The 21,615-nt window shown below is 36.9% G+C and overlaps 1 protein-coding gene across 1 annotated transcript in view; it reads left to right on the top strand.

Annotated features, from left to right (window-relative positions):
* Positions 1 to 21,615, top strand: part of CEP85L (centrosomal protein 85 like) — a 154,910-nt gene that overhangs the window by 101,859 nt on the left and 31,436 nt on the right. The window contains exons 6-7 of the mRNA XM_030853595.2: positions 14,156 to 14,335; positions 20,888 to 21,040. Coding sequence (XP_030709455.2) covers positions 14,156 to 14,335; positions 20,888 to 21,040 — 333 coding nt within the window. The remainder of the gene's footprint in view (positions 1 to 14,155; positions 14,336 to 20,887; positions 21,041 to 21,615) is intronic.

Genomic DNA, 21,615 nt, shown 5'->3' with positions numbered 1-21,615 from the left:
TAAAATTTATTATGATTCCTATAGATTAGGCATTGTCTAGGTGCTAGGAATAGAAATGTGAATGAGATTGGTTTTGTCCTTGAGAGTACAGTCTAATGGGAACACAGACATAGGGTCTATGACGCCTCATAACAAAATTTATGTGGCCGGAAGGACTACTTTCTCAAATTATTACTGTTTTTAAGAATTGTCCTTAATATTTGTTTTTATATATTTCTATGTAAACTTTATAATTGGCTTGTTTATTTACAAAAAGAAGAAAAACTATTGGCAAGTTACTTAATGGTGGTATGTACTTCTGTTTGGTCACTTTCATTAACATCTTTATTCCTAGAATTAAAAAAATCAATTTAAGTGGAATTCTTTCCGCCATTATATTTTCAAACTTGTAGTTTTATTAAAGGCATTGTTATATTAAAATCGGGACATATTAAAGACCAAACAACTATCAGACTTCTTTGAGGCAGAGGCACTTAACAGAGATTCCAGCTTGTTTATCATACTTCAGTTACTAGTGTATCAAATACCTTGTTATTATGTGGCTTCATCTTCAAGTTCCATCACATGATAGCAAGGCTCTGTCATACTGAGATTAATAGTGTACAGTTATTCGAAAGTGGTATTTCTATACTACTTAAGTAGTATAAGTTGCTTTGATAAGGGTATTTTAATAGAACCATGCAGTTTCTCCTTATAACTTTATTATTCTGAAGAAAGGTTTTACTTGAATTATACAATTATTATTATATTACCAAAAGCATTTAAAACTTACATTATTTGCAAGCTGAAGAAAATGTTTTTTGACACAGCATCAGGCCAGAAGAGGGCTCTCTAAGTCAGTCTGCAAGGACAGATAGAAATATCTGGAAAGGTAAGGAAAATGGGCTACTAAAAATATTAGAAGAATTTTAAATTATGTGGGGAATTAAAATATTGTTGAGAAATTCATTTTAAAAGAAAAGTACAATTAATAAAAGGAAATACAAGGAAAACCCTAAGTACTAAATGATATGATAAATATATAAGATAAACATTTTTCCAGGAGCTTGATACAGAGAGTGGATAAAACAGCAAAAGTTCAGGAGAAACAACTAATAAGATAATAAAATTTTCTTTAGTGAAGGAATTATTTTGGCATGTGAATAGTGTTATTTTTCTTCACTTTTTCATTGAACAGATTTGACATGTAATATGGTGTAAGTTTAAGGTGTGTGGCGTGTTACTTTCTTACATTTGTATGTAATATGATTGCTATTGTAGTGGTATTTATCACATTACATAACATATATAGTACGATATAATTGTCTGTATTCATTACACTGTGTGTTAGGTTTTTATGGCATATTTACTACTTGTTAAAGTTTTACCCTTAAACACCATCACTCTTATCCCCTGTGGGAGCTCCCCACCGCCCATCCCTGGTAAGGAGGTACTCTTATGTTTTTTACAGGTTTAACTTTTTTAGATTCCACATATAAATGGTATCATACAATACTTGCCTTTCTCTGATTTATCTCACTTAGAATAATGTGCTCAAGGTCTACCCATGTTGTCTCAAATGGAAGATATCCTCCTTTCTCGTGGCTGAGTAATATTCCATTGTGTGTTACATCTTTTGTCAATTCATCTGTTGATGGGCATTGGGCTGTTTCCATACCTTGGCTGTTGTGAATAATGCTGCGATAACCATGAGGGGGGATGCATGTATCTTGTAGAAATCCTGTTTTCATTTCCTTTGGGTATATGCCCAGATATGGAATTGCTGGATCACATGGTAGATTTGTCTTTTATTTTTTTGAGGAGCCTTCGTATTGTTTTCTGTACTGGCCACGCCAATTTACATTCCCACCAACCAAGTTTGGTTTTGTTTTTTTTTAAAACATCTTTATTGGAGTATAATTGCTAAACAATGGTGTGTTAGTTTCTGCTTTACAACAAAGTGAATCAGTTATACACATACATATGTTCCCATATCTCTTCCCTCTTGCGTCTCCCTCCCTCCCACCCTCCCTATCCCACCCCTCTAGGTGGTCACAAACCACCTAGGTGATCTCCCTGTGCCATGTGGCTGCTTCCCACTAGCTGTCCACCCTACGTTTGGTAGTGTATATATGTCCATGCCACTCTCTCACTTTGTCACAACTTACCAATCCCCCTCCCCATATCCTCAAGTCCATGCTCTAGTAGGTCTGTGTCTTTATTCCCGTCCTACCCCTAGGCTCTTTATGACATTTTTTTCCTTAGATTCCATATATATGTGTTAACATACAGTATTTGTTTTTTTCTCTTTCTGACTTACTTCACTCTGTATGACAGACTCCAGGTCCATCTACCTCACTATGAATAACTCAATTTCATTTCTTTTTATTGCTGAGTGATATTCCATTGTATATATGTGCCACATCTTCTTTATCCATTCATCTGTTGATGACAATTAGGTTGATTCATGTCCCTGGCTATTGTAAATAGAGCTGCAACGAACATATTGGTACATGACTCTTTGTGAATTATGGTTTTCTCAGGGTATGTGCCCAGTAGTGGGATTGCTGGGTCGTATGGTAGTTCTATTTGTAGTCTTTTAAGGAACCTCCATACTGTTCTCCATAGTGGCTGTATCAATTTACATTCCCATCAACAGTGCAAGAGTGTTCCCTTTTCTCCACACCCTCTCCAGCATTTATTGTTTCTAGATTTTTTGATGATGGCCATTCTGACCAGTGTGAGATGATATCTCATTTCATTGTAGTTTTGATTTGCATTTCTCTAATGATTAATGACGTTGAGCATTCTTTCATGTGTTTGTTGGCAATCTGTATATCTTCTTTGGAGAAATGTCTGTGTAGGTCTTCTGCCCATTTTTGGATTGGGTTGTTTGTTTTTTGTTATTGAGCTGCATGAGCTGCTTGTAAATTTTGGAGATTAATCCTTTGTCAGTTGCTTCATTTGCAAATATTTTCTCCCATTCTGAGGGTTGTCTTTTGGTCTTGTTTATGGTTTCCTTTGCTGTGCAAAAGCTTTAAAGTTTCATTGGGTCCCATTTGTTTATTTTTGTTTTTATTTCCATTACTCTAGTAGGTGGGTCAAAAATGATCTTGCTGTGATTTATGTCACAGTGTTCTGCCTATGTTTTCCTCTAGAAGTTTTATAGTGTCTGGCCTTACATTTAGGTCTTTAATCCATTTTGAGTTTATTTTTGTGTATGGTGTTAGGGAGTGTTCTAATTTCATACTTCTACATATACCTGTCCGGTTTTCCCAGCACCAATTATTGAAGAGGTTGTCTTTTCTCCACTGTTTATTCTTGCCTCCTTTATCAAAGATAAGGTGACCATCTGTGCGTGGGTTAATCTCTGGGCTTTCTATCCTTTTCCGTTGATCTATATTTCTGTCTTTCTGCCAGTACCATACTGTCTTAATTACTGTGGCTTTGTAGTATAGTCTGAAGTCAGGGAGCCTGATTCCTCCAGCTCCATTTTTCGTTCTCAAGATTGCTTTGGCTGTTCAGGGTCTTTTGTGTTTCCATACAAACTGTGAAGTTTTTGTTCTAGTTCTGTAAAAAATGCCAGTGGTAGTTTGATAGGGATTGCATTGAATCTGTAGATTGCTTTGGGTAGTAGTGTCATTTTCACAGTGTTGATTCTTCCAATCCAAGAACAGGGTATATCTCTCCATCTATTTGTATCATCTTTAATTTCTTTCATCAGTGTCTTATAATTTTCTGCATACAGGTCTTTTGTCTCCTTAGGTAGGTTTATTCCTAGATATTTTATTCTTTTTGTTGCAGTGCTAAATGGGAGTGTTTTCTTAATTTCACTTTCAGATTTTTCACCATTAGTGTATAGGAATGCCAGAGATTTCTGTGCATTAATTTTGTATCCTGCTACTTTACCAAATTCAATGATCAGCTCTAGTAGTTTTCTGGTAGCATCTTTAGGATTCTCTACGTATAGTATCATGTCATCTGCAAACAGTGACAGCTTTACTTCTTCTTTTCCAATTTGGATTCCTTTTATATCTTTTTCTTCTCTGATTGCTGTGGCTAGTACTTCCAAAACTATGTTGAATAAGAGTGGTGAGAGTGGGCAACCTTGTCTTGTTCCTGATCTTAGTGGAAATGGTTTCAGTTTTTCAACATTGAGGATGGTATTGGCTGTGGGTTTGTCATGTATGACCTTTATTATGTTGAGGAAAGTTCCCTCTATGCCTACTTTCTTCAGGGTTTTTATCATAAATGGGTGTTGAATTTTGTCAAAAGCTTTCTCTGCATCTATTGAGATGATCATATGGTTTTTCTCCTTCAATTTGTTAATATGGTGTATCCCGTTGATTGATTTGCATATATTGAAGAATCCTTGCATTCCTGGAATAAACCCCACTTGATCATGGTGTGTGATCCTTTTAATGTGCTGTTGGATTCTGTTTGCTAGTATTTTTTGAGGATTTTTGCATCTGTGTTCATCAGTGATATTGGGCTGTTGTTTTCTTTTTGTGACATCTTTGTCTGGTTTTGGTATCAGGGTGATGGTGGCCTCATAGACAGAGTTTGGGAGTGTTCCTCCCTCTGCTATATTTTGGAAGAGTTTGAGAAGGATAGGTGTTAGCTTTTCTCTCAGTGATTTGATAGAATTCGCCTGTGAAGCCATCTGGTCCTGGGCTTTTGTTGGAAGATTTTTTTTGCAGTACGGGGGCCTCTCACAGTTGTGGCCTCTCCAGCTGCGGAGCATAGGCTCCGGACGTGCAGGCCCAGCGGCCATGGCTCACGGGCCCAGCTGCTCCGCGGCATGTGAAATCTTCCCGGACTGGGGCACAAAGCTGTGTCCCATGCATCAGCAGGCGGACTCCCAACCACTGCGCCACCAGGGAAGCCCTATTGGAAGATTTTTAATCACAATTTCAATTTCAGTGCTTGTGATTGGTCTGTTCATATTTTCTATTTCTTCCTGGTTGAGTCTTGGCAGGTTGTGCATTTCTAAGAGTTTGTCCATTTCTTCCAGGTTGTCCATTTTATTGGCATAGAGTTGCTTGTAGTAGTCTCTCATGATCTTTTGTATTTCTGCAGTGTCACTTGTTACTTCTCCTTTTCATTTCTAATTCTATTGATTTGAGTTTTCTCCCTGTTTTTCTTGATAAGTCTGGCTAATGGTTTATCAATTTTGTTTATCTTCTCAAAGAACCAGCTTTTAGTTTTATTGATCTTTGCTATCGTTTCCTTCATTTCATTTTCATTTATTTCTGATCTGATTTTTATGACTTTTTTCATTCTGCTAAATTTGGGGGGTTTTGTTCATCTTTCTCTAATTGCTTTAGGTGCAAGATTAGGTAGTTTGTTTGAAATGCTTCCTGTTTCTTAAGGTAGGATTGTATTGGTATAAACTTCCCTCTTAGAACTGCTTTTGCTGCATCCCATAGGTTTTGGGTCATCATGTCTCCATTGTCATTTGTTTCTAGGTATTTTTTGATTTCCTCTTTGATATCTTCAGTGATCACTTCGTTATTAAGTAGTGTATTGTTTAGCTTCCATGTGTTTGTATTTTTTACAGATGTTTTCCCGTAATTGATATGTAGTCTCATAGCGTTGTGGTCGGAAAAGATACTTGATACGATTTCAATTTTCTTAAATTTACCAAGGCTAGATTTGTGATCCAAGGTATGATCTATCTGGAGAATGTTCCATGAGCACTTGAGAAAAATGTGTATTCTGTTATTTTGGGGTGGAATGTCCTATAAATATCAATTAAGTCCATCTTGTTCAATGTATTATTTAAAGCTTGTTTTTCCTTATTTATTTTCATTTTGGATGATCTGTCCATGGGTGAAAGTGGGGTGTTAAAGTTCCCTACTATGAATGTGTTACTGTAGATTTCCCCTTTTATGGCTGTTAGCATTTGTATTATGTATTGAGGTGCTCCTATGTTTGGTGCATAAATATTTACAATTGTTATATCTTCCTCTTGGATTGGTCCCTTGATCATTGTGTAGTGTCCTTCCTTGTCTCTTGTAACATTCTTTATTTTAATGTCTATTTTATATGATATGAGTATTGCTACTTCAGCTTTCTTTTGATTTCCATTTGCATGGAATATGTTTTTCCATCCCCTCAGTCTCAGTCTGTATGTGTCCCTAGGTCTGAAATGGTTCTCTTGTAGACAGCATATATATGCTTGTTTTTGTATCCATTCATCAAGCCTGTGTCTTTTGGTTGGAGCATTTAACCCATTCACATTTAAGGTCATTATTGATATGTATGTTCCTATAACCATTTTCTTAATTGTTTTGGGTTTGTTTTTGTAGGTCCTTTTCTTCTCTTGTGTTTCCCACTTAGAGAAGTTCCTTTAGCATTTGTTGTAGAGCTGGTTTGGTGGTGCTGAATTCTCTTAGCTTTTGCTTGTCTGTAAAGTTTTTAATTTCTCCATCGAGTCTGAATGAGATTCTTGCCGGCTAGAGTAATCTTGGTAGTAGGTTCTTCCGTTTCATCACTTTAAATATGTCACGGCACTCCCTTCTGGCTTGTAGAGTTTCTGCTGAGAAATCAGGTGTTAACCTTACGGGAGCTCTCTTGTATGTTATTTGTCATTTTTCCCTTGCTGCTCTCAATAATTTTTCTTTGTCTTTAATTTTTGCCAATGTGATTACTATGTGCCTTGGCATGTTTCTCCTTGGGTTTATCCTGTATGGGACTCGCCGTGCTTCCTGGACTTAGGTGGCTATTTCCTTTCCCATGTTAGAGAAGTTTTTGACTATAATCTCTTCAGATATTTTCTTGGGTCCTTTCTCTCTCTCTTCTCCTTCTGGGACCCCTGTAATGCAAATGTTGTTGTGTGTAATGTTGTCCCAGAGGTCTCTTAGGCTGTTTTCATTCTTTTTTCTTTATTCTGTTCCGCAGCAGTGAATTCCACCATTCTGTCTTCCAGGTCACTTATCCGTTCTTCTGCCTCAGTTATTCTGCTATTGATTCCTTCTAGTGTAGTTTTCATTTCAGTTATTGCATTGTTCATCTCTGTTTGTTTCTTCTTTAATTCTTCTAGGTCTTTGTTAAACATTTCTTGCATCTTCTTGATCTTTGCCTCCATTCTTTTTTCAAGGTCCTGGATCATCTTCCCTATCATTATTCTGAATTCTTTTTCTGGAAGGTTGCCTATCTCCACTTCTTTAGTTGTTTTTTGGGGTTTTATCTTGTTCCTTCATCTGGGACATAGCCCTCTGCCTTTTCCTCTTGTCTGTCTTTCTGTGAATGTGGTTTTTGTTGCACAGGCTGCAGGCTTGTAGTTCTTCTTGCTTCTGCTGTCTGCCCTCTGGTGGATGAGGCTATCTAAGAGGCTTGTGCAAGTTTCCTGATGGGGGGGACTGGTGGTGGGTAGAGCTGCCTGTTGCTCTGGTGGTCAGAGCTCAGTAAAACTTTAATCCGCTTGACTGCTGATGGGTGGGGCTGGGTTCCCTCCCTGTTGGTTGTTTGGCCTGAGGCGACCCAACACTGGAGCTCTACTGGGCTCTTTGGTGGGACTAATGGCCGACTCTGGGAGGGCTCATGCCAAGGAGTACTTCCGAGACCCCCCCGCCTCTGCGGGAGACTCTCCAACACTAGCACATAGGTCTGGGTCAGTCTCCTATGGGGTCACTGCTCCTTCCCCTGGGTCCCGATGCGCACACTACTTTGTGTGTGCCCTCCAAGAGTGGAGTCTCTGATTCCCCCAGTCTTGTCGAAGTCCTGTAATCAAATCCCACTAGCCTTCAAAGTCTAATTCTCTAGTAATTCCTCCTTCCATTGCCGGACCCCCAGGTTAGGAAGCCTGACATGGGGCTCAGAACCTTCACTCCAGTGGGCAGACTTCTGTGGTATAATGTTCTCCAGTTTGTGAGTCACCTACCCAGCAGTTACGGGATTTGATTTTATTGTGATTGCGCCCATCCTACCGTCTCATTGTGGCTTCTCCCTTGTCTTTGAATGTGGGCTATCTTTTTTGGTGAGTTCCAGTGTCCTCCTGTAGATGATTGTTCAGCAGTTAGTTGTGATTCTGGTGCTCTCACAAGAGGGAGTGAGAGCACGTCCTTCTCCGCCATCTTGAACCAATCTCTAGTTCATTTTTGTGGAGGGTGTAAGGTCTGTGTCTAGAATATTTTTTTGTTTTTTTTTTTTTGCATGTGGATGTTCAGATGTTCTAGTATCATTTGTTGAAAAGACTGTTTTTGCTCCATTGTACTGCCTTTGTTCTTTTGTCATTAGATTGGTTGACTGTATTCGTGTGGATCTATTTCTGGGCTCTGCATTCTGTTCCATTGACCTGTTTGTTTGTTCTTTCCCCAATACCACACATTCTTGATTACTGTAGCTTTTCTGTAAGTCTTCAAGTCAGGGTGTCAGCCCTCCATCTTGGTTGGTTCATCTCCTTAAGTATTATGTTGGCCATTTTGGAGCTTTTGTTTTTCCATATAAACTTTAGAATCAGCTTGTCACTATCCACAAAATAACTTGCTGGGATTTTTATTGAAATTGCATCGAATCTATAGATCAGGTTTGGAAGAACTTGACAGCTTGACCATACTGAGTCTGTCCATGAACAGGGAATATCTGTTCATTTATTTTGTCCTTCTTTGATATCTTTGATCAGAGTTTTGTAGTATTCCTTGCATAGATCTTGTATATACACATTTTGTTAGATTTATACTATTATGTTTTTGAGGGTGCTAATGTAAATGGTAATGTTTTTAGTTTCAAATTACACTTGTTCATTGCTGTTATATAGGAAAGAAAGTGCCTGACTTTCATGTGTTTCACTCCACTCTCTTTTTGCTTGCATGGTTTCTGAGAAGTTGTATAAAGCTCTTATCTTTTCCTGTCTATAGGTAAGGTATTTTCTCCTCTGGTTTCTTTCACAATTTTTTTAATCTTTGATTTTCAAAAATTTAAATATGATATGCTTAAGTGTAGTTTGGGGGCATTTATTCTGCTTGGTGTTCTCTGAGCTTCCTGGATCTGAGGTGTGGTATGTGACCTTTTGGGGAAATTCTAAAATCATCTTGTTTAAAATATTGCTGTTTTCTTTCTCTCTTTTCCTTGTGGTGTTCCCATAAGATGTATATTACAAGTTTTGTAGTTATCTCACAACTCTTGGATATTCTCTTCTATTTTTTCCAATCTTTTTCCTCTTTGCTCTTAAGTTTTAGAAGTTTCTGCTGTCATATCCTCAAGCTCAGATTGGTTCCTGCGCCAGGTCCAGTCTACTGATAACCACATCAAAGACATCCTTCGTTTTTGTTTCAGTGTTTTTTGTCTCTAGAATTTCTTTTATAGTCTTTCCGGCTCTGTTCTTATATTATCCATCTGTTCTTGAATGTTTTCTACTTCATCAGTAAAGCCCTTAAGCATATTAATCATAGACATTTTTAAAAATGTCTGTTCTGATCATTCCAACATCTGTGACATACCTGACTCTAGCTCTGATGCTTGTTCAGTCTCTCCAGATGTACTGATAAAAGGAAGTGTGGTAGGTAGGCCTTTAGTAATGTCATGGTAGGGTGTGGGGCAGGGGAAGCATTCTCTGGCCCTCTGACTTAGTCTTTTCATGAGCCTGTGCTCCTGGACTGTGAACTTCACCAGTGCTTCTTAGTTTTTTCTTTCCCACCCTTAGGTAGGACAGGATGGCTAGAGGCAACTGAGTTGGCTATTAACCCTTCCCCCATGTGGAAGGCTAGAGGGAGCTGGTTTGGGATTTTTTCCTTCTAGGTATGTTAGTTCCCTTCTAGGTAGGTTAGTCTCTGGTAAAGTAGTTTCTCCTGAGGACAGGCCTTGTTAAGAAGAACATGGAGCTCTGGCATTTCAGAATGGTTTCTCTTCTCCTCCCTCTGCTGGAAGCACAAAGGGATTCATTGTGAGGACCTGGTAGAGCTTCTAGGGGTATAATTCAAGGATATTGGGTGTCCCCTATGACTGGGTGCCCCTGGAGATTTTGACTCTCAGACCTTCACTTTGAGCCTCCAACAAATTCATCAATTACAGTTCTGGTTTTCCTACTTCAGCACTGGTTCCCATGGATAATTCTGTTCCAGTAAGTGTGATTTTCTTTATTTGCCTGTTTCTCCAATTTTGGGGGTGGCAGTTTGCCTGATAACCTCACTTCTCTGACAGAGCTAAGAAGAGTTGTTGATTTTTCAGTTTGTTCAGCTTTTCACTTGTCAGTAAAACAGGTTGGCAATTTCTGAGCTCATTATATGCCTGATGGGAAATTGTAAATCTGTATTCACTTTTTTACAGTTTCCTAGCCTATCCTGGCCATTTTTCTGGGTTCTAGACCCATCTCTTTGCCTGATGTTCATATATATTTGTATCTTAATATTAAATTGATATTAACTGGCATCTTAATATCAATAGGCTCTAATTGTAATTAAGTACGTTTGCTTAAACCTGTTCTCCCACATGACCTACTTACCTCTGCTCAGAATATGATCTTCCCTGTTACTTAGACTCAGAATTTCGAACCTTTAGTTATCTTTAACATTTCTTGTCCATTCACACCTTAAAAAATAATTTTCTCTAAATCCTCTCATTTCTGCTTCCAGAGCTTCTTCCTTCTGTTCTCAGTATTCTTGTTCAGCTCCTTGGTTTTTTCAGCTAAACAGGTTAGGATAATTTCTTAAAGTGATATATTCATATCCATTCACCATATCCTTTAATTCATCTTGTTCATTACTTCCAACTGTTATAGTTCTCTCTTGTCCTTTTTCTTCTTTTCTTTTCCCTTTAATCTAAAGTTACTAAGAGTTTACACTATGGTAGTTTACGCTATGGTAAGTGTTAGGGAATACAGAGATTTACAAAACAGAGTTCACAGACTTCTTAAACATGTTACTTTCTTGTTCTAGAACCATCACCGGATTCCCATTTCCTATGCATTAAGGTTGAATTCTGAACCTTGTGATTCTAAAGTATGGTCTCACGTAGATGTTTTAATTTTCTCTTATATTCCCCCCTCTTGTAACCTAAACTTTATGGGTACTCTGTGCATATATTCCGTCTTTTACCTTTTTAAAATGTTCTTTCTGGAATGCTTTTCTTCCTTTCTCTGTTCCTGCCAGAATCCTCCTTATTTTCAAAGTCTGTTCCAAAAGCCACCTTTCCAGTAAAGCCTTTTCCCTCATTCTCCCCATGCCCTTTTCATTTATCCTCCCACCTTCCAACACTTTGTACTGAAGATGGCTTTTCTTTGGCTGCCATACTATATTGTATCCTGTATATAATTATCTAAGGGTTTCTCTTATGCTTCTGATTAGAATTTGAGTTTGTAAAGGGCAGTGCCTGAGTCGGTTATCTTTGAAATACCATGCACATGATGAATGCTGTTTATATAATCAAAATTTTTTTCCTTCCAGTTTTATGGAGATATAATTGACATACAGCACTGTATAAATTTAAGGTGTATAGCATAATGATTTGACCTTCATGCATCATGAAATGATTACCACAGTAAGTTTAGTGAACATCCACCATCTCATACAAATACAGAATAAAAGAAAAAGAAAAAAACATATTTTTTCCTTGTGATGAGAATTCTTAGGATTCACTTTCTTAACAACTTTCATATATAACATACAGCAGTGTTAATTATGTTTATCATGTTGTCCGTTACATCCCTAGTACTGGAGGTTTGTACCTTTTGACCCCCTTCATCCACTTCCCCTTCCCCCACCCCTGCCTCTGGTAACCACAGATCTGATCTCTTTTTTCTATGAGTTTGTTTGTTTCTGAAGTGTAATTGACCTACAATGTTATGTTAGTTCCTGGTGCACAACATATTGATTCAGTATTTCTATACATGACAGAACGATCACCACACTAAGTCTCGTTACCTCCTGTCACCATACAAAGATATTCCAGTATTATTGACCATGTTCCCCACACTGCACATTTCATACCTGTGACTCATTGATTTTGTAACTAGAAGTTTGTACCTCTTCATCTCCCTCATCTGTTTGTTCTCTGTATCTATGACTATTTCTGTTTTGTTATGTTTGTTCATTTGTTTTGTTTTTTAAATTCCGTGTATAAGCAAAATCATATGGTATTTGTCTTTCTCTGTCTGACTTAACTTCACTTAGCATAATAATACCCTCTAGGTCCATCCATATTGTCGCAAATAGCAAGATTTCATCTTATATTATAGCTGAGTAATATTCTGTTGGAAGGATAGATAGACAGATAGACATAGATATCACCTCTTCTTTATACATTCATCTATCCATAGACACTTAGGTTGCTTCCATAGCTTGGCTGTTGTTCACTGCTGCAGTGAACATAGGGTTGCATGTATCTTTTCAAATTAAGTGTTTTTGTTTTCTTCAGATAGATACCCAGGAGTGGAATTGCTTGATCATATAATAGTTCTATTTCTAATTTTTTGAGAAATTGACCTACTGTTTTCCATAGCGGCTGCACCAGTTTGCATTCCCACTAACAGCGCACGAGGGTTCTTTTTCTCTGCATCCTGGCCAACACTTTATTGTTATTTGTTGTCTTTCTGATGATAGCCATTCTGACAGGTGTGAGGTTGTATCTCACTGTGGTTTTGATTTGCATTTCCCCTACGATTAGTGATGTTGAGCATCTTTTCATGTGCCTGTTGGCCATCTGTATGTCTTCTTTGAAAAAATGTTTTTTCAGGTCCTCTGTCCATTTTTTAATTTTTTTTGATGTTGAATTGTATGAGTCCTTCGTATATATTGGATATTAACCCCTTATCAGATAAATCATTTGCCATTATCTTCTCTCATTCAGTAGGTGGCCTTTTTGTTGTTGATAGTTTCCTTCATAGTGCAAAGGCTTTTTAGTTTGATTTAGTCCCATTTGTTTATTTTTGCTTTTGTTGCCCTTGCTGGGGAGACATAATCCCCCCAAAATTGCCAAAACTGATATCAAAGAGTGTACTGCCTGTGTTTTCTTCTAGGAGTTTTATGATTTCAGGTCTTACATTTTAAGTCTTTAATCCATTTTGAGTTTATTTTTTATATGGTGTGAGAAAGCATCCAGTTTGATTCTTTTGCATGTAGCTGTCCAGTGTTCCCAGCACCATTTATTGAAGAAGCTGTTTCTTCCCCTGTTGTATATTCTTGCCTCCTATGTCGTAGATTAATTGACCATATAAGTATGGGTTCTTTTCTGGGCTGTCTATTCTGTGCCACTGATTTATGTGTCTGTTTTTGTGCCAGTACCATACCGTGTATATAATTTTTGAATTGCATCTCTACCTTTTGAAAAAGTATGAGTTCTTCAAGGCCTAGTTCAAGTTCACTTCTATAAAGCCATTCTATAGCTACTACACATACAGCTATCTTAGCACTTAGGCAGTCTTTGTTGTCTTTTTGTGTGTGACACTTTATTAAACTGGTGGGACCTTGTTTTATTAACTGTTGACTCCCCAGTACACAATGCCTAACATATGTGCTTAGTAAATAGAAAAGTAATCTGTTTCTTTATTTTCACATTACTTTGTTTGTATCACATTCTTATCACATTCTAATTTGTTTGAGGAAATATTTGTATTTCCTGCCCTCCTCTTCCAGGTTGTAATGCTGCAGGGGGAAGGGGAGGGAAGAGATTTTGTCTGACTCTCCTTCAAAGCCTTGCTCATGAAAAGAATAATACATTTATTCATTAAGCAATTATTTTTTAACATTTATTTTGTGCCAGCCACTGCTCTATGAAATAGGGATATAAGAGCAACTAAGATGGACAGAAATTCCTGATTTCATGGACCTTAGTTTCTAGTTAGGGGAAACACTCTATTAATACTTACTGAGTTTAATATTAGCTAAGAAATGATCACCTGTGAGGAAATATTTCTTTAGTTTTTATTTATTTCCCCTGAGATTTCACTTCTTTATAATGTACTTTTTATACTCTGATACTTTTTAACCAAATAATAACTGCTTTTTAGTAAGCTTCTGCTGTGTGCTAGGGACTTTACATAACTTGTTGATGGTAAGCAATTTGAATTGATCATGGCACATAACTAGGAAGCAGGAGAGCTGGGATTTATGCCAAGGTCTGTCATTAAAGGCTATTTGTGCTCTTTGTACTGTAGGTACCTCATTTCTAATTTCTTTCCATTTATTCAAGACAGGTAAACTTTTAAAGTCTTACCTATGTTTTTTTTCTTTCTGAATAGCCACAATATGAGAATACTTCCCTCCAGACTCCATTTTCAGACCAGTCAACATCCCATTCCCAGCAAGAGGAGCTTGAGCAAAAGCTTGCATCTACTGAGAAAGAGGTTTTACAGCTCAATCAGTTTCTAAAGCAAAGGATAAGCCAATTTAGTGAAGAGAAGAAGAAACTGGAGGAAAAGGTAGGTATTTTTAATAAAGTTGAATTGGGTCAAGGGCATTCCTTCAACATATGATTTTTTTGTCATCTATTGTATGCCAGGTGTCATACCAGGTTTTATTTACATTGAAGTGATTAGTTTTACAGTAACTTTTGAGAAACCCTGTGCTATCTACAAAAATCCAGGCATTTTTTTTTGAGAGATAAAAATACCACTGTGTATTATATTATGTCTTTCTAAGTAATAGTAAAGCTTTTTTTAAAGTTAGTTGTCTACACTGAGATGTGACACCAATAACTGTTCTCCTTTTCCTTTTGGGGCCCTGTGTCTTTGTAATGTGGGATATGAAGGATTGGTAAATGAAATGAAAGTGGTCCTTCTTTCAGAAGCACATGACTTCACGTTATTTAAGCTGAAGCCCTTGATTCAGAATAAGTAGCTGAAAGCCAGATACCTCTATATACACAATACATCTGTCCATTTATTTGACCTTTCTGCCTTTATTACAGTATTTTCACAGACTTCATCTCATTCCATTCTAGTATCATTAAAGATCAAGTAAGATAAGGATACAAGCTAGCCCTGATTTATTGAAGAGGCATAGATCCTTAAGCTACTACTTAGTTGCATAATTGGTTTTAGATTTCTCTTGTTATACCCAGCTTATTATTCTATTAACTAACCTTCCCTTCAAGTGATCTTGAGGCGTCACCATGATTTCTGTAGGCAGGTTTGGAGCTATTAATTGAGAGCTCATTGACATTTTTGAGTCAGTACACACACACACACACACACACACACACACACACACACACACACACGAGCTAAAATTTTTATCTTCCAAAAAACTGACAAATTTTACATGGTTTCTCTTTCTCAGCTATATGATGTATTTTATTGTGGCTAACTTGAAAGTATCTTGAAACAGGTACTGTTTCTTGTTTCTTTTGTGTATTTTTTGGGCTTTATCTAATACCACAATCTGGAGGGAGCTATGGAAATATCCATCGGTCATACATAAGTGGGAGGGATTAAAATGTTTTCTCACCTGAAACTTGTTAATTAAAAGATTGTGTGAAAATTGTGAAGATTCAGTGGAGGCAGTTTTTAAAATATATTTTTATGTTTTATCTAAATTTTTCTCATCTTTTATTATTTTTCATGTCTGTTGCTTAATAAAATCAGTTTATATGTTACCTACCTATGAGACAGCTCCTAATTGGATGTCTTCAAAATACTTCAGACTTCTCATGTCTAAAATCAGTTCTTAATTTTGCCTTCTGACTGCCCTATTCTCAAACGACATAAAACAACATTTTCTTCAATGTTCATTGCTGTGTATTCAGTTACTCATGCTAGAAACTCTACTAAGTTAATCAAGCCTGTCTTCTAAATCTATACAAAACCTGTCCAACACTACCAGCCTAGTCCAGGTTCTTAGCTCTTGGCAAAGCTTTTGTAATGGCCTCTTCATTGGTGTCTCTGAATTCACCCTTGCCCTGTCTACCTGTTCTCCTCAATCACTTTTGTTGTTGTTGTAATTCTATGTATTTTATTTATTATACTTTTAAAGATTGAAGCATAATTTGCATACAGTCAAGTGTGCAGATCTTGGGTGTTCAGTTTTTATGAATATTGCTAATAGTATACAGTCGACCCTTTAACGGAATGGGTTAACTGTGCGGGTCACTTATACATAGATTTTATTCAGTAGTAAATACTACACATGTGGTATAGTGGAGGAAAAAGCAGATACAGAGGGCCGACTGTAAGTTGTATACTGCATGGAGGGTCAGCAACCCAACCCCCTTGTTGTTCAAAGGTCAACTGTATACCCATATAACCACTGTCTAAAATGAGATCATAAACATTTCAGTTATCCAAGAAGTTCCCTTGTGCTTCTTTCTAGTCAGTCTTCTTCCCTTCCCTGAAACACTTTTTTTTTAAATAAATTTTATTTATTATTTATTTATTTTTGGCTGCATTGGGTTTTCATTGCTGCACGCGGGCTTTCTCTAGCTGCGGCGAATGGGGACTACTCTTCGTTGTGGTGGGCGGGCTTCTCATTGCAGTGGCTTCTCGTTGCGGAGCACAGGCTCTAGGCGCACAGGCTTCAGTAGTTGTGGCATGTGGGCTCAGCAGTCGTGGCTTGTGGGCTCTAGAGCACAGGCTCAGTAGTTGTGGCACACAGGCTTAGTTGCTCTGTGGCATGTGGGATCTTCCCAGACCAGCACTCAAACCTGTGTCCCCTGCACTGGCAGATGGATTCCTAACCACTGCGTCACCAGGGAGGTCCCCAAAACACTTTTTTATCACTGTAGATTAGTTCTGAGTCTTCTTGGACTTTGTATAAATGGAGTCATACCATATATGTTCTTTTGTGTGTGTTTTCTTTCCCTTAATATCTTTGAGATTTATTTGCGTTGTTGCACGTATCAGTAGTCTGTTCCTGTCTATCCTTGAGTTGCATTCCATTATATAGATCTCTCACAATGTATCTATTGTCCTGTTAGTGGATATTTGGATTGTTTGCAGTTTGGGAAAATTATGAATAAGGCTGCTGTGAACATTCTTATACTAGACTTTATTTGGTATACATAAGTTTTCATTTCTCTTGGAGAAATTTCTAATAGTGGAATTTCTAGGTCATTTGGTTCATAGTGTAGATGTTTAACTTATAAGAAACTACCCCAGTCCTCCCAAGTGTGTGTACCATTTAACACTTCCACTACCAATGAGTGAGAGTTCCAGGTGCTCCACAGCCTTGCAAATCCATTCTTAATAGTATGGAGGAATGAACCTTTTAAAATGAAGATCCAGTCATTTTTCTTACTTGGTTAAAACCCACTAATGCCATCTCATTGTCTTTAAAATAAGAATTTAATATTTTCTATGACCTGAAAGAGCCTGCCTAATTATATAGCCTTGGGCCCTACCAGTCTCCCTCTGGTACACTGTGTCTTGGTATAGTGTCTTACAGTTGTTAAGCAGGTCAGACCTTGTTTCTGGTATAGGTTCTTTACATAAAGTGTCCTCTTTGCCTGATGAATACTTGGCTCTCTTTTCCTGCTCCCCAGTCACCTATTTATCAATATTTTATCAAGTCTCAACTTAGATATATTTTCCCTCCAACCGCTTCTTATACATGCTTAAAGCATTTTGTTCTCAGCACAAATTTGAATGTTGCTATGTTTTTTATACATCTCTGTAAGTTTTGTGAAGGCAGGGATGTATCTGAATGTGTCACTGTAGCATATGTAGCACCAGCCGTGGTCCCTGGCATATTGAATGAATGAATGAACAAATGCTTTCAGGTGATTTTTGCCACAAAGGGAGAGCAGGGAATGAGATAACCCCAACAAAGGACGAGGGAAAGAATAATTAGAGATATCGAAGATGTCAGAATGGGTGCACGATGGACCAAATTCCTAAGGAGAAATAGGAGAATGTTGATAACAGATGCCAAGGTAGAAGAGTTCCTCTTGGAAAAGAAGAGAAATAGCCTCTCTGTGAAGTGAGACAATTAAGAATGGATGTGTCTATACCAGTGGACCTTGAGGAGTGGGGTTAATATAGACTTTGTGTCAGAGGACATGGAGATGACCTGAGTTCTTGAAGGGAGTGTAGAAGCTAGGAAATTAGACTCATGCATCAACTAAACAGCACCCTGGGCCCACATGAGATTAGATTGCATTGTTTTCCTTCTACATTTAGTCTCAGTAACCCTGATCAAGACTGATTCTAAGACAGAAAAACATTTAATGCGGTAAGTAAGAATAACAAGGGAAGTTACTCTTTGTTGAACACTTTCTTTTATGTGCCAGATAGTATGTTAATGTACATTAAATGCATTTTCTTATTCAATCCTAGTGTCACAGAAACCCTATGAGGTATATACTGTACCCCATTTTTTTAAAAATGAGGTTACTGAAATTTTGAGAAAAGTTAAGTAATTTGTCCAGTTGCATGTAGATAGAAGTTGTTGAAAAGCTGGAAGTAAAATTCAAGACAATTTAACTCTCCAGCTGATGCCTTGGTTCTAATAATAATTTATAAAAATTTTACTGGAAAACATTTTCTCCCTAATCTATTTTCTTCTAATAATTGTATTTAAAATGAAGAAAAATAAATCTGTTTGTAAACCTCTTCTGAAATGGGGAATTGCCTTCTCGGAATGATCTCAGTATTGCATAATACCTCCTTGAAATTTTACTTAACTTTTTATAACTAGAATAGGGAAGATTTATTAGTGGTGCCTCATTTACCTGTAGGTAATTACTGGAGTTCAGAATTCAGTAACCTCTGTTGATCTGCTAATCTGCAACAACATAAAACTTGGAAGTTAAAAAAAAAACAGAAAATAAAGAGCTTCTCATCAGTGAGCAGGGCTGGAAAAAATAAAAAAGATCCAGTAATTATGTGTGATCAGCTTGTGGCCACAAATAACAGAGATGGTATCCAATAGGAGAGTGTTGGCCGAGATTTGTGATCAAGAGCAGCAAGCTTGACATGATAGCAAAGAAGAGAATTGACCAAAGGAAAAGAAGAAACCTAGGACACCTTTGCATAGAAGACAGCATGACTAACTTATTCCAGTGGCTGCTTTTTGAGGACACAATTATGTCACTTAAACAATTATGTCACATTTAAGACACAAACAATTAAGTGTAAATTAGGGAGCATGCAGTAAAAATAGGCTGGTAGTTATGTTTACTTCTGTAATTTACAGGGTCATTTGCTAAGGCAAGAGCAGGATTATATGGTCTTTCAGGTCACGGCCAGGGCCGACAGTCTGTGAGTTCTGATAGATCAAAAGTTAAATTGTCACACCAGCATACTTGATTTTAGTCCTAAGAAAGCCCAAATAAAAGGTTTTGTCTGTTTTACCATTGTTGCTCCTTACCCAAGGACCTAAGTGAATCCTAACGTTATTGATGGAATGAATAGATGAAATGCGATGTCATTTGTTTCTCCAATTGAAATTGGGAGTTTTTTTTCTTTTTTTTTTAAACATCTTTATTGGAGTATAATTGCTTTACAATGGTGTGTTAGTTTCTGCTTTATAACAAAGTGAATCAGCTATACATATACATATATCCCCATATCTCTTCCCTCTTGCATCTCCCTCCCTCCCACCCTCCCTATCCCACCGCTCTAGGTGGTCACAAAGCACCAAGCTGATCTCCCTGTGCTCTGTGGCTGCTTTCCACTAGCTATCGGTTTTACATTTGGTAGTGTATATTTGTTTTGTGTTTTGTTTTTCCAATTGAAATTGTTTTAATAAAAGTTTTTATACATTGGAACTGAAATAAGTTAGATAAGGCATGAAAGAAACTGGATTGTGGACAAGCATTAGCTTTAATAAAATTTGAAAGAGTAATCTATTATACTACTAATTACTCGTACTTATTTCCCTGGTGAATATGAGAAAAGGCTATAAAGATATTTTAGAACCCTGTAAGCCTCTGAAAGAATGTTAAGTGTTTGGAAGACTGGTAAATTAAAGTAAATGTGAGTCTGGAGTTTACTTTTTAGGCAACTATTTGTATATACATTGTTTTTAATTGATCTTGATTATGAAAGAGCTTTAGAGATAGTATATCTACAAAATTTAAAGATCGTATGTTTTAGGTGGAAAGCTGAAAAAAAAATAGCGCATAAAAGTCTGAGGTTCAACCTACAGAAATTGGGATTTACTAAAGATCATGAATTGTATGTATTCCATAGTAGGTGTTCAGTTAGCATATTTCATCAGTCCTAAGGTGACATTAATGGTAAGGCACATCTTTATTTTGTATAGTAAGAGAATATAGTACAAGTTCAGTCTGACACAATGCCTTAACAATAGTCTTGCTTGAGGTATGAATTAGTCTCACTAGTCCCATTATTTGTTCCTAAGTATTTGGTAATTTTGGTGAGTGCCCTGGCTTTGATTGCTTTGCTTTAGTGCATGATAAGCGATTCCTTTGTAAGTCTGTAAGTAACAAAACAGCTTTAATTACTTATAGATATCTTCCTTTCTTAATTCACGTAAAACATTACATATAACTTTGCAATAAATAAGAAATTAAAGTCATCCTTCCAGAGATGAATACTTGCTTCACTGATTTTTCAGTTGTTCCCTGAAACTGTCTTTCTGGGTACCCAATAACATTTTTCAATGCCAAATTATAATGTAACATTTCAAAGGTATTTTAAATATGATTTAAACTCAACACACATTCAACATGTACATAATACTGTTGAAATGACAAAGATATGAATAGCCTTGACCAAATTTGCACATGTGCAGGCAATAAAAACTACATCATTACTGCTGCCTGACTGCAGTTTATATCATCAATTGTAAAATCAAATAAAAATTTCAAAACCCTTGATTTCAATGATACAAGAATTTGAAAAAAATGTGAATCTTCGAATCTATGAAATAAGATAAATCATACTTAAGTTGGAAGTGGTGTTAACTATATCTGGAACGGTTGGTGAATTCAGTGATGCCTAAGATTAGAATGTTGGCTTTTATATTACTGTTTTTTGACAAAACCACTGAAGCTTCATAATCTTTTTCTTTAGCTTAAAACCAGAGATAGATACATCAGTAGCCTGAAAAAGAAGTGCCAGAAGGAATCTGAACAGAATAAAGAAAAGCAGAGAAGAATTGAGACCTTAGAAAAGTATCTGGCTGATCTTCCAACTCTTGATGATGTACAGAGTCAGAGTCTACAGGTAACATGAAATAAAATTCTGATCTTTAAATGAGAGGGAAACATATTCTTTTTTAAGTTGACTCTTTAGACATTTCATTTTTATAATTTTTCATTCATTTTGTAAATTTTTATCATTTAAAATTTTAGTTGTATATTTGGCTAATTGTAAGTTAAATCTGTGTGCTTAATTGCTGTTTTTAGGATTAACTTTAATTAGAAACTTTGTTCATCTGAGCATGAATAGATCTTTCTTGTTCTTAATTAATATGCGGTTTCCTTCCTAATGAACCTGTCTTAACTCTCTCACTTACTGTTCTACTCTAAAAGGTAATTTCTAAACCAGTGACACCCCACCGCATGCGCACACACTCATGCACCTCAGTTCTGACTTTTCCCAGTATTCTGTGGCATCCACCAAGGCTTAACAGGACCTTTTTTTGACTATCTTTCCAGATACTTGTTTTGTTTTCATCATTCTTCTTAATCTTTCTATAAATTCTTTCATATACTTTAATCTATGACCTCCATTCACTCCTCTGACTTCTCTTCTGGCCATTTTCCTTTCTTAGCAGTACCTCATCCAAAGTCTTTCTA

This window comes from Globicephala melas, chromosome 14 (genome assembly GCF_963455315.2).
Source record: "Globicephala melas chromosome 14, mGloMel1.2, whole genome shotgun sequence".
In the NCBI taxonomy this organism is placed as follows: domain Eukaryota; kingdom Metazoa; phylum Chordata; class Mammalia; order Artiodactyla; family Delphinidae; genus Globicephala; species Globicephala melas.
Note: the sequence above shows the minus strand (reverse complement) of the source record. Positions and strands in the feature narration are given on the sequence as shown.